At 39.1% G+C, this 13,125-nt stretch overlaps 1 protein-coding gene across 5 annotated transcripts; it reads left to right on the top strand.

The window, feature by feature from the left end:
• Window positions 1-182: 182 nt before the first annotated feature.
• Window positions 183-12,355, top strand: FAM217A (family with sequence similarity 217 member A). 5 transcript variants are annotated; one of them, XM_006099335.3, is made up of 6 exons: window positions 183-967; window positions 2,521-2,605; window positions 2,757-2,770; window positions 5,372-5,446; window positions 5,539-5,606; window positions 10,639-12,355. In XM_006099335.3, exons 1-6 carry the CDS (start codon window positions 854-856, stop codon window positions 11,855-11,857), a joined length of 1,575 nt encoding a protein of 524 aa, XP_006099397.2. In that variant the 5' UTR covers window positions 183-853; the 3' UTR covers window positions 11,858-12,355. The 5 variants fall into 5 exon arrangements, with proteins under 5 accessions (XP_006099397.2, XP_014320347.1, XP_014320346.1 ...); XM_014464861.2 differs by lacking the exon at window positions 2,757-2,770; XM_014464860.2 differs by lacking the exon at window positions 5,372-5,446.
• The last annotated feature ends 770 nt before the right edge of the window (window positions 12,356-13,125 follow it).

The following is a 13,125-nucleotide window of genomic DNA, read 5'->3' as shown; positions in this document are numbered from 1 at the left end:
CCACCCCCCCCCCCCCACCGGCACAGAACCCAGACCCCGCTCCCGCTCGCCGACCCCCAGGCTCCTTCCAGGCGACCGGTCACCGGTCCGCCTGTCTCCAGGCCCTCGCCAGGGCGGGGCCTTTGCCCGCGTCCGGGGCCTTCACGGGCGCCCCCCGGGGGTCCCCTCCCGGCTCCGGGCAGCGACCTCCCTGCCCTCCTCCCCCCAGTGCCGGGCACAGAAGCCGGCGGCTGCACACCCACGGGCCCAAACCTGCCCGAACTGTGTTCCGTTTCTTCGGGATGCACCTCCCCCTCCAGGAGGCAATAAAATGGAACCGATTGGCACTAGACTGGCACTGCAGTGGCTTTACTTACGGTCTCGCACTCTCCTCTTGCACAGGAGCGGGCCTGGGGCCAGGACAGTTTGCTGTGGGAAATAGAGTTTGGTCCTGCGGGCCTTTCACTGCCTCTGAAACGGGCCTGTTTGGGGGCTAATTCTGTTTCACAGGGAGCACCTGTGGGTGATTAATAGCAGAGTTCACCGCCCTGCTTTTTAAGTTCCAGATAATTCACCATATTTTTTTGTGATTTGTATTTTATTTTCCTATCTGATAATACCTCCTTTGTCATCCCAGACCTTAATTTCCTAATCTTCTGTTAGATCTTCCAATTTGCTTTTGTCCGTACACCTCCCCTCTGCCCCCCGCCCTTTTTTGGTCTGGCTTGCCCCTTGTTTCCGGTTGATTTTATTTGTTACCCTCACCCTACCCTCATGGTCCCGTTCTTCTGCTTTCTAAATATGTTCTTACTCTCCTTTAGATGGGGAGCCAAAGTTCATGCTTTCTTTAATCAATATTGTACCTTACCCATAAATGCGCTTGTTCCACAACCTGTATAGGATTTTAAGGACACAGAGGAGCAAAATGGGGAGAAGAAATGGTGAGAACTATGGCACCGGCCTGCGTGTGTCAAACATCTCTCATGAGGTACAGCACATGTTACTGCCCTTGAGCGTTTGGGCAGCAGCTCCCGTTGTTCAAACCGAACCCCATGGACTTGCTGCTGAGGTCCCTTGCTGCTGTCTCTTGGAGAACAGTTTGTCCTGTGCTTTTAACCCCTTGGCACATTTGGAATCCCAAATGGAAAATTTTTATGTCTTGTAACAAATAAAAGTTAACCAGCTTCTCTCCAAATCTGGAGACATTTCTAATGACAATTGGATTTTGTTTTATTTTCTCTCACATATTTTGTGAAAAATATTAGTAAAGCAGGTGGAATACCAAAAATAACCAATTCCCAACCTGTAAGGAATTTGCAATCTCGTTGGCTTCATGTGTGGTTGACGGCCTTCTTCCAATGGACAAACTTGGTTATATTCCTTTTTTGTATGATCTCCACAGCACCATTCAGCAGCTCCCCTTTACTATGTTAATTTAAGAATGTTTCTCTCCCTTGTTATTTGAAACAGTAGTATACCAGGTCACAGACATAGCTGAGAGAAGCTTGAGCATCTGTTGGAGACATTTTAAAAATACAAATAACAGGGCCATATCCTCATCCTACTAAATTAGAATTCATAGTATTTTTTTCAACTGTTATTTTTTAAAAGCTCCCTAAGTAATTCTCACATAGAGATGAGACTTCTATTATTTCAGAGAACATAGAATAATTTACTAATTTTATTTTTCAAACACCACCAAACAAAGATAATCTACAGCCTGCCTCCCAAGATTCAGTTCCCCTTCCTATCAGGAAATGATCCTTGTGGATCAGTTAAATCCTCAAACGGTATTTAAGCTTAATTCTCCCTGTTCCTCCTTAGTGTGGGGATGACACCTAACACTACCTAACATCTTACTTGTATATTGCTTAGAGTTTAATTTACAAATGATTTCCTCATTTGAGACAGAAAAAAACTGAGTTCATTTCTAAAAACATTACTTTAAAAAATAATCACCTCTTCCAGGATAAATTATTACAATCCTCTCCTACACACCCCACATTTCCCCCCATAGCACTCAGCACAATGCCTGGAACATAAACACTCAGTTGATAGTTGTACATTTTCTTATTCATTTTTTGAGTATTTCCTCAGTGTTTTCAACATCTGAAGCCCAGAGTGAGTAGTGGGCTGGTCATTGTTGAGTATAATGTGAGGATTAGGAATTTCCTTTGGTTGATTTATAGGCTTTCAGATACAGAAACTAGTGAATTTTACACAATGAAGTGGACATTATATTTTAAACTCAATTTTGAAAACTCGTGTGCCATTATTTTTAAGAAAGTGAGCGTGAAACCATAAGTTATTGTAAAAGCCTTTCCATTTCCTGACTAATAAGTGTTATCAAGCTGATAATAACTTGATAAGAGAACATTGATACTCCTCAAATATGCTGGTAGTACCCTTATAGGTGGCAGAGGGGTCATGAAACTTTGTGCCTTTTGTCACACTCTACCCAAAGGACATGTCAAATGATGTACTTGAGCTTTTTAAAATTTTCTTAACATTAAGTTTATCCTAAAACAAATATTGTTGTAGAATTTATCTCACTGGAATTTGGATTCAGAAGTACCTGTTCCTGAGAATAAAAACCTCCCACCTGGAAGGGATAGTGCAGCAGGTGGTAAGAAATCCTAGATGTCTATATACTTATATTTATAAATATATGAAAATGTACTCATATGAATAACCACTCATATAAAAGGGGGTTTGTTTTTAGTACAACCAATTTTATGTAACTATTAATTGTTATTTTTTTATACACATTCTTACAGGCAAAATTAACAAGGTAAGGATAAATGTTTGGCTTTAAATAATTCACAAAACATTATTTTAAAATTAAATGTTATATTCTTTAAAAAATTCTTTACTCAAAGTTAAACTTTATATTTCATGTCTGTAGAATTCTTTTTTTTATTGATACTTTTCTTTTTTCTTTTTTTTAATCTTTATTGTTCAGATTATTACATTTGTTCCTCTTTTTCCCCCCATAACTCCCCTCCTCCCAGTTCCCGCCCCACCCTCCGCCCTCACTCCCCACCCACTGTCCTCATCCATAGGTGCACGATTTTTGTCCAGTCTCTTCCCGCATCTCACACCCTTTCCCCCACCAAGAATAGTCAGTCCACTCCCTTTCTATGTCCCTGATTCTATTATAATCACCAGTTCATTCTGTACATCAGATTATTTATTCACTTGATTCTTAGATTCACTTGTTGATAGATGCATGTTTGTTGTTCATAATTTGTATCTTTACCTTTTTCTTCTTCTTCCTCTTCTTAAAGGATCCCTTTCAGCATTTCATATAACACTGGTTTGGTGGTGATGAACTCCTTTAGCTTTTCCTTATCTGTGAAGCTCTTTATCTGACCTTCAATTCTGAATGATAGCTTTGCTGGATAAAGTAATCTTGGTTGTAGGTTCTTGGTATTCATCACTTTGAATATTTCTTGCCACTCCCTTCTGGCCTGCAAAGTTTCTGTTGAGAAATCAGCTGACAGTCGTATGGGTATTCCCTTGTAGGTAACTGAGTTTCTTTCTCTTGTGCTTTTAAGATTCTCTTTTTGTCTTTTGCTCTTGGCATTTTAATTATGATGTGTCTTGGTGTGGTCCTCTTTGGATTCCTTTTGTTTGGGGTTCTCTGCGCTTCCTGGACCTGTAAGTCTATTTCTTTCACCAGGTGGGGGAAGTTTTCTGTCATTATTTCTTCAAATAGGTTTTCAATATCTTGCTGTCTCTCATCTTCTGGCACCCCTATAATTCAGATGTTGGTACGCTTGAAGCTGTCCCAGAGGCTCCTTACACTATCTTCGTATTTTCGGATTCTTTTTTCATTTTGCTTTTCTGGTTGGGTGTTTTTTGCTCTTCATATTTCAAATCTTTGACTTGATTCTTGTGCTCCTCTGGTCTGCTGTTGGGTGTCTGTATAATATTCTTTATTTCAGTCAGTGTATGCTTAATTTCTAGTTGGTTCTTTATCACAACATCGAGGGTCTCATTAGATTTCTTGAGGATCTCATCAAGTTTATCGGCAGTTTCTAGAAAATTATTGAAAGACCTTAAAAGTGCGTTTTTTAGCTCTATATCCTCCATTTCTGTCATGTTTCTTTGTCTCCACATTTTTATGCTTTCTTGGTGCACCCCCTTGTGGTCTTCGTGCGCAGTCTTGTTGTAGTTAAGCCTTGATTGTTGTCGGCAATACTGGGGGTGATTTGACCTCCAGGCTAACTGGCTATGAGAGTCAGCTGTGTCTGCAGTGGGAGAGCTTCTGTGCTGGATCTCTAGGGCGGTGCTAATCTAGCGTTTGCCTAAGGCTATCTGGCAAATGCCTCAGTGCAGGGCTTGGGCAGGGCGGGTCCCCGGGGATCTACAGGGCAGGTGGAGCGAGCAGTTATGGCTGCTCTCAGTTCCGTCCCCAGGGACTCTGCCTCTCAGAGTCCCAGCAACCGCTGCAAACCTCGGAGAGAAAGCTGCCTTCGAGTTCCGACCGAAGCCAGACAGTCCCGCTTCTCCCGTTTGAGTCTGGGTCCCTAGAGACTCGCCCAGATCTGGAGCTCAGAGTCTGAAACTCCCTCCTGATTGAAAGCAACAACCGCGCCCTCAGCCTCCAGCCCACTCCACATGCACTCCGCACCTTAGTATTTCACTTCCGCACTGCGCCTCCTCTGAGTCTCAGTATGCTATTCTCTTTCCTCCTAGTTGTAGAACTTCCACTCAGCCAGCCTTCCTGTGGTTCTGGATGATGTCCGTTCCGTCTTTTAGTTGTATTTTTGAAGTGGTTGTTCGAGGCAGCAAACTCCGGCGTTAACCTATGTCGCCATCTTGGTTTCTCCTGTAGAATTCTTTAATCAAGTTAAAGCTGTTATTTTTTTACGGCTGCAAATTGGTCATTAAATTACTATTTGGTTATGTTGTTTTTTCAATATACAATACTATATATGGAAATTAACTTTATAGTGAATATAGTGTTTTCTAATCATTGCCAAAGGTAATGGTCTCAGCACTTAAAATATCTTAAAGCAGTTGAAATGGTTAATATTTTGAAGTAGTGAGAAAATTAATTTCATTTACCTTTTTTTGATCAAACTATAAAACACTTAACTCTTAGTAAAATACTGATAACCTTAACAGTATTCAAGGCTCATTAGTTAACACTGTTTAGTTGGTATTTATAAGATTATACTAATTCCTATGAAGACAGCAAAAACAAATGATATCTGTATGTCTTCAAAGGAAAAACAAATGACATCTGTATGTCTTCAAAGGAATATATATTACTATATATTTCTTTATTGGAACTATATATCCCTTAGTTACAACAACTATCAGTCTTAGAATAAGAGTAGGGACAAAGATAGATTGTGCTTAAAAGTCTTCTGCTGCTTTATAGAACCATTTGGAAATTCCAGTAGAGCAACTGATGCTAGAACTTAATTTGTCAGAGCATGCTCACAAAAGAACACAGGTGGGATTTTATTCATCATACTCCTTTCCTAAAGTATTATTTTCTTTAAATGCATGTTACTAAAGTGTTGCCCATGGCTTTTCTGTTATCAGAATAGTAAACAAAGGACATTTCAGTTATGGAGTTATCCTCTTAAAGAAGGAAGTACCATGGACAACAGGTAAGAGGATATTTTTGTAAACCCCTAAATTAGTGAAATAAATTTAAATACAGATGAGTTAACTATTTATCTGAAATACTAGGACAAAAAACTACTAGAAGAAAATGTATTGTGTCCAAATAATGGGAAAGTATAGAAACTCACACTAAACTAGAAAGTGACTGGCAGACACCACAGAGATAATCAGTATATGGGTAATTGAGAGTTTACTATGCCGTTACAATTGAGGGTTTCGATGGATAGAGTTTAGAGTTCTTATTGAAAAGGAAAGGAATTGTAATAGGAAAGTAATATTCCATGTGCTAGGAACAATTTTAATTTCTTGTATATATTAACTCATTTAATCCTCACAACAATCCCATACATAGGTAGCTATCATCATCCCTGTTTTACAGATGAAGACACTGAGGCATGAGGACAAGTTAAAGAACTTACCCAAAGTCATACAAGTAATGAATGGTAGAATGTAAAAGTAGCTTGATTCATGCTCATAATCACTATCGTATATTGCTTCTCAGACCTTACCTGGATTTGAATTCTTATATTTTGGTTCTTAAACTTTAGTGTGCATTAGAATCAGCTATAACGCTTCTGAAAAATGCAGGTTACTATCATTTGGAAATTAACATTTATTGAACACCATTATGTGTTACTTTTACATAGAGTGTATTATTTAATGGAGCACTTGAGACAATAGGGTGGTTACTTGATAGCAGACATCTCCTAGTCAGAGGGTTTTTACACTTTGTGAGGCTCAGGATACTGCTAAAATTTGAAGGGGGAAACCAAGAAATGTGCAAGAGATTGTATTGATTAATGTCCTAAGGTAATGTTGGTGCTGATGAGGATAGGAAAGGCTATTTTTACTAGAAAGAACTCGGCTGGGAACAAGGATTTCAAGGTAAGAGGTCAAATGAAATGATTTCTATTATACTAACAGAAGAGCAAACAGTAGATTGCAGGCTAGGGTCCCAGACATGGGATCCTACCACCTGAGTTTAAATCCCAGCTCCACTAGATGTGTGACCTTAACTGCCTTGCCTCATTTACCTTACCCATAAAAGGTAGAACATAAAAATGCCTATTTCATGAGGTTATTGTGAGGACTAAACAGAATAATATGTTTGACAGGCATTTGCTGTTAATATTACAGAGTTGGAAATGTTATCAATGAAATATTTCATTATGGAGATTTTTTTTCTCTTCAATATAACAAGAAAATAAAAGTAATGGTAACTCATTCAGTGTTTAACATTTTTGCAAAGTATGTTCATATAATCATTTTATTTCTTAGACCACCTCCAAGGGAGGCGTTCTCATTTCCATTATGCTCAATGTTAAAAAAGGGGTTCAAACCTAGGTCTTCTGTCCCTAACCATGTTCTTTTTACTGCACTACAGGGATTGTGTCTATTATCAATTGCAGATTTAAAATAATCTTTCTGTGGTTTTTCAAAGGCAAGTCGGGGGTTGGGGAACGTCCAGCCCCGTGAAATCATTTGGTCTGACCCTGCCAAGGTATTAGGGCTGAGTTAAATGTTTGACCAAATATAGCAGGCTAATTTTTAAGTTGATAATTTTGTATTGTCCACTAATTGTGTTATAAATATCCAAATGACCCTTGGCAAAAAAAAAAAAAAAAAAAAGGTTCCCCACCACTGAAAATGAATAAATTACCATTTTCTGTAGAAATGAAAACATTTTTCATAATCTTTCGAGATTACTTTGCTGTCTTTACTATAAACTGGCTTTAAAAGAAGAATTAATGAAACTATATTCAGTGTGTCCCCCCCAAAAATGTATACACACAATGTCTATAGATTCTATTACATTTTGAAAATGAAATATATTTTAATAAACACTGCATTTATAATTATTCAAAGTATATATACATTTTTTAGAACACCCTGTACATATGTCATTTAATCGATCAAATCTTTCAATGTCAGTATTTCTAGTAAGCCTTTTTTTAAAAAATTAAATCTTTATTGTTCAGATTATTACAGTTGTTCCTCTTTTTTCCCCCCATAGCTCCCCTCTACCCAGTTCCCACCCTACCCTCTGCCCTTCCCCCCCCCCCACTGTCCTCATCCATAGGTGTACGATTTTTGTCCAGTCTCTTCCCGCATCCCCCACACCCCTTTTCCCCCGCTCCCGAGAATAGTCAGTCCACTCCCTTTCTATCCCCTGATTCTATTATAATCACCAGTTTATTCTGTTCATCAGATTATTTATTCACTTGATTTTTAGATTCACTTGTTGATAGATGTGTATTTGTTGTTCATAATTTGTATTTGTACCTTTTTCTTCTTCTTCCTCTTCTTAAAGGATACCTTTCAGCATTTCATTTAATACTGGTTTGGTGGTGATGAATTCCTTTAGCTTTTTCTTATCTGTGAAGCTCTTTATCTGACCTTCAATTCTGAATGATAGCTTTGCTGGATAAAGTAATCTTGGTTGTAGGTTCTTGCTATTCACCACTTTGAATATTTCTTGCCACTCCCTTCTGGCCTGCAAAGTTTCTGTTGAGAAATCAGCTGACAGTCGTATGGGTATTCCTTTGTAGGTAACTGACTCTCTCTTGCTGCTTTTAAGATTCTCTCTTTGTCTTTTGCTCTTGGCATTTTAATTGTGATGTGTCTTGGTGTGGTCCTCTTTGGATTCCTTTTGTTTGAGGTTCTCTGCGCTTCCTAGACTTGTAAGTCTATTTCTTTCACCAGGTAGGGGAAGTTTTCTGTCATTATTTCTTCAAATAGGTTTTCAAAATCTTGCTCTTTCTCTTCTTCTGGCACCCCTATAATTCGGATGTTGGTACGCTTGAAGCTGTCCCAGAGGCTCCTTACACTATCTTTGTATTTTTGGATTCTTTTTTCATTATGCTTTTCCGGTTGGGTGTTTTTTGCTTCTTCATATTTCAGATCTTTGACTTGATTCTTGAGATCCTCTAGTCTGCTGTTGGGAGTCTGTATAATATTCTTTATTTCAGTCAGTGTATGCTTAATTTCTAGTTGGTCCTTTTTCACAACCTTGAGGGTCTCACTAGACTTATTGAGGATCTCATTAAATTTATCAGCGGTCTCACTAGATTTCTTGAGTGTCTAAGTTTATTGGCGGTTTCTAGAAAATTCTTGAAAAACCTTAAAAGTGTGGTTTTGAACTCTATATCCAGTAGTTTGCTTTCCTCCATTTCTGTCATTTGTGACCTGTTTCTTTGTCTCCGTGTTTTTTATGCTTCCCTGTGTTGATAGAGTGGCTTTCTGTGCTAGGTGTCCTATAGGGCCCAGTGGCTCAGCCTCCCCGATTACCTGAGGTGGACACTCTTGGTGCACCCCCTTGTGGGCTTTGTGCAGTCTTGTTGTAGTTAAGCCTTGATTGTTGTATGTATTACTGGGAATTGATCTCCAGGCCAATTGGCTGTGAGAATCAGCTGTGTCTACAGTGGGAGAACTTCTGTGCTGGAGACACCCTTCTGGGGCAAGACTTGCTTCAGTGGGGCTTTGGTGCTTACTGAGTCTGCCCCCTGAGTGTGTCCCTTATGGATCTGAGGAGTTGTAATCTGGATGGACCCACTCTGACCACTGGGTACACTGGCTCTTGGATCTCTAAGGAGGTGCTAATTTAGCCTCTGCCTGAGGCTACCCAGCAGGAGCTATGGAGAGATCTGCAGATTCCTCTTCTTTGTTTGGGGTTTGGAGGTGCCCAGATGAGGCCCAGCTGTGAAGCAGTGCAAGCTGCTGTGGGGCCTTGGGCCTTCTTTTGGAAGTTCTGGGTCTCTTTGACCCAGCTGCAGTTTGTTAGGTAATTTTCAGATTGCAGAGGGCCAGGCCTTTCATATGCAAAAGCCTCTGTGCACAGCTTGGGTGGGGCGGGGTCTCAGGGAATCAACAGGGCGGAGCAAACAGCTATGGCTGATCCTCAGTCCTACCCTAAGGGGCCCCGCGTCTCAGTGTCCCGGTAATCGCTGCACCTCTGAGAGAAAGCCGCCCTTGAGTTCCGACCGATTGGTCAGACAGTCCAGTTTCTCCCAGTATGAGTCTGGTTCCCAGAGACTCGCCCGCAACTGGAGTTCTGAGCAGTCGGGAGCTTGAGACTCCCTCCCGATTGAAAAAGACAGCCGCGTCCTCAGTTGCCAGCCCTTTCCACGTGTGCCTCCGTACCTCTGCACTTTACTTCCACACCTCCTCTGAGTCTGTGTGCTTTTCTCTTTCCTTCTAGTTGTAGAATTTCCACTCGGCCAGCCTTCCTGTGGTTCTGGATGATGTTTGTTTTATCTTTTAGTTGTATTTTTGAAGTGGTTGTGCGAGGCAGCAATTTCCGGTGTTTACCTATGCCGCCATCTTGGTTTCTCCTCTAATAGCTTTAACAAAAACTAACTACAAACTAAACTCAGTATTCTATGGCCTTGCTTTTTTGCAGTTTTCGATTTAACATAAAACCCGGAAGTATTTACTCCTAAAGCAAAAGAGCACCATCAGATGAAAATTACTATGAACTATATCTGGGGTAATTTTTGTTTGATTGACATTGTTTTGCTTTCTTTTTTTTATTAGAATAATTTTTAAAAACCATAATGGCTAAAGTAGAATCCGTTATTAAGTAGCCTAATTTCTTAGTCTCCTTTTATCTAATTCTGAGTCAATAAACATTTCACTATAATTTCAGTTTGAGTTATATATAGCCTCCTTTTCAGACAGCATAATTGCATATACAATATAGTCACAGGCAAACAGATAGAATTAGCCACTTTTAACCTATGGCCATTCATAGCCACAGTTAACCATTTGTAATGGTTACAATGATCTCATAACCTGTGTATGCACAAGGGGATGCCCAGTTAACATTTTAATTCTTTTAAAATGTATATAGTTTATAATTAGAGCATATTTGAAAATTAGCATATTTCTGTTTAGATAGATATGCACATGCCATTGGGAACTAAACATTAAGTAGTCTTTGATAAAGGTTACATGTTATCATTTAATAGCATTTTAATTATAGTCAACAAGCCATTCATTAATTAAATCATTTTTAAGGGATTTCAAAAAACCTTCAATGGAAATTGGCTTTAATACAACCAACAATCCCATAAGGCTCTTCACTCTGAACCACTCACTAACAAGTGCTCCAGCTGATAAGCAAGTTGGTTCTTACTCTGAACTGCTGACGCCATTAGGTCTCTGCTGGCCCTATGCTGATGGAGATTTTTTTAAGGACAGAAATGACTCTCGTAATAATTTATGTTCAACTGTAGAAAACAACAATGGTGAAACTTTATCTGCTCCAACTTGGAATTTGAAATATAGAAACAGCAGTGTAGAAGAAAATTTAACAGATGAAAGTGATTTATCAGAAAATGAAAAAGCAAATGATACTTTACTCAGCTGTTTTAAAAAGATGGACCTGAACTTAAAGCCAGAAACAATAGAAAATGTTGAAGAACCTTTCACAGAAGAACCAAGTGAAGTATTTCCATATCCTGATTTTCTCCCTCCTCCTTTCAATACTCTGGACTTGCACAAATTAGCCCTCTCAAAATCTGAAAATTGGAAAGCAACAGTGGAATCTCCAGAAAGCTGTATTGAACCTTTGATAACTCGTTTATTAGAAATGGAACGATTACAACATACTACTATACAAAAAGAGAGGCCAAGATTACAAACTACCTTCTGTACTCCAGCAGTTAGTGAACGACCTTTTTCCTCTAAAACTATACCCAAAATGAGACAGCCAAAACTTTCTGACTCTGTAAGTCTTCAGACAACTTGTGTAGATAAAACTAGAGAAAAAAGGAAAAAGAATTCTGCTTCTTGCAAGCTTGAACAAAATGCTTCACAATGGAATTGGAGCAGTGCTGGCAAATATAAATGGAATTCTAGACCACCATCGCTAAAAAGTTCATCCACAACAAAACAATTGGTGGCAACTTATGATGACTTTAAAAATCCCCAAAGCTCCATTTTAAATCCATGCCAAGAACTCTCAACCAATGCTACTACTGCCCAGTCAACTCAATCACTGGTTAAAGTGGTCTCAACAAGACCCTGTCTGCCACCAAGGTCTCTAATACCAGTTTCACCTATACCTCTGTCTTTTTCTGAAAATCAGAGGGAAGAAATGAAGGCACCAAGGACCAAAAAGAAACTTTACCGAAAACATATAGCATTGAACAGGCCATTCTATATTCAGAATCTAAACTGTCTATCACCTTCATTTAGAGCTAAGGGTAAGTGCTCACCCATTGAGCAAAAATAACATTTCCCCCCATACATCTCTATATGAGCAAATCTTTCAAGAAGCCCAGCTAAAATATGGTTCATCATTTCGAGATGCAGGTATTAAACACACACACACACTACTTGATGTGATATGGAGCAGAACCTGTGGAAATCACTGCTGGGATCGATGACGTATCAACCCAAGGTGACATATTGGACAATCTTTTGCATGTTGTTTCAAAATGTTTCGCTTAGTAAACTATTCTACTCAAAAGATTGTTCTTTTGTTGTAATTGTTTCCCAATATAATTCCATCAATAAATTGCATAATTGACTTATTGTTGCTATAATTATCCTTGTGTTCTATTATACACACATAATAGTTATCTCTATCAGTGATTTTAAAAAATTCTTCCCACTCTGTTCTTTTTTTCTTTCCCTTCCCATCTCCACAATCTCTTCTATTATTTTGACCTATCCTTTGGGTATTTGGCATTAAATGCTAAGGAAGTTGCTGTTTTGTTAATATACAAGATCCTCATGGTTCTCCTATGACTTCTTAGAAACTTTCCATTTCCCACGCCCTTTTTATTTGAAAATAAGATTGATTCTTTTTGGGGCCTAACTGTAGGTTTAGGCATGAAACAACCCTCTTCCACTTAAATCTAATAGTTTTTAAATGTCCAAGGAAAAATGGGAAAAAAGTCACTGTCCAGAGAAGCCAGAATTTCATGTAATGAAATCCCCCCACCCCGACCCCGGCTCTTTGTTGCTGTAAGTCTTAACCCTGGCTAGTTGAAACTAAGCTAAAGCTTAACTCATTAACTGGTAAAAAGGGAAACTATGGATTGACACTTACTGTACCTAAGAATCAGGAACACAAAAAAGTAGAGTTCAATTGCAGGCTTACAAAAACAGAATCTTTGGGAGTGGGGCCTGGGACCTACAAAATAAACATCCCAGATCATTTTAATGCAGGTGGTTCTCAGATCATACTCTGAAACACACTGTAAAGGAAAAACTTGATGTAATATGCTTAGCTCAGAGTTTGAATATTTGGGGGGGGGGGATGCTTTGGTTTTAGTGAATGGTTTAGTTTTTCTTAAATGTTAAAATAAAGCCACACACGATTGAAACTTCTCTCTCTCTCTCTCTCTCACACACACACCAGATAAGATGGAATATTTGTGGTAGAGATGAGATGAATAAAAGGATAATTCAAATAAATGTTGAGGAGAGCAACTATAGTTTAAATCCACTCTCTATGAGAGTAGGGAGGAGCATTTTAGAGGCAGTGGTAATCAG

This window comes from Myotis lucifugus, unplaced genomic scaffold (genome assembly GCF_000147115.1).
Source record: "Myotis lucifugus unplaced genomic scaffold, Myoluc2.0 scaffold_272, whole genome shotgun sequence".
Taxonomy (NCBI): domain Eukaryota; kingdom Metazoa; phylum Chordata; class Mammalia; order Chiroptera; family Vespertilionidae; genus Myotis; species Myotis lucifugus.
Note: the sequence above shows the minus strand (reverse complement) of the source record. Positions and strands in the feature narration are given on the sequence as shown.

Excerpts from the sequence above, each read along its gene's own strand:
- FAM217A (XM_006099335.3), top strand. The coding sequence starts at position 854 with ATGCGCTTGTTCCACAACCTGTATAGGATTTTAAGGACACAGAGGAGC. Across the intron at positions 968-2,520 it reads TGTCAAACATCTCTCATGAG|AATTTATCTCACTGGAATTT; the intron begins GTACAGCACATG and ends ATATTGTTGTAG. Across the intron at positions 5,607-10,638 it reads GGAAGTACCATGGACAACAG|GGATTTCAAAAAACCTTCAA; the intron begins GTAAGAGGATAT and ends ATCATTTTTAAG.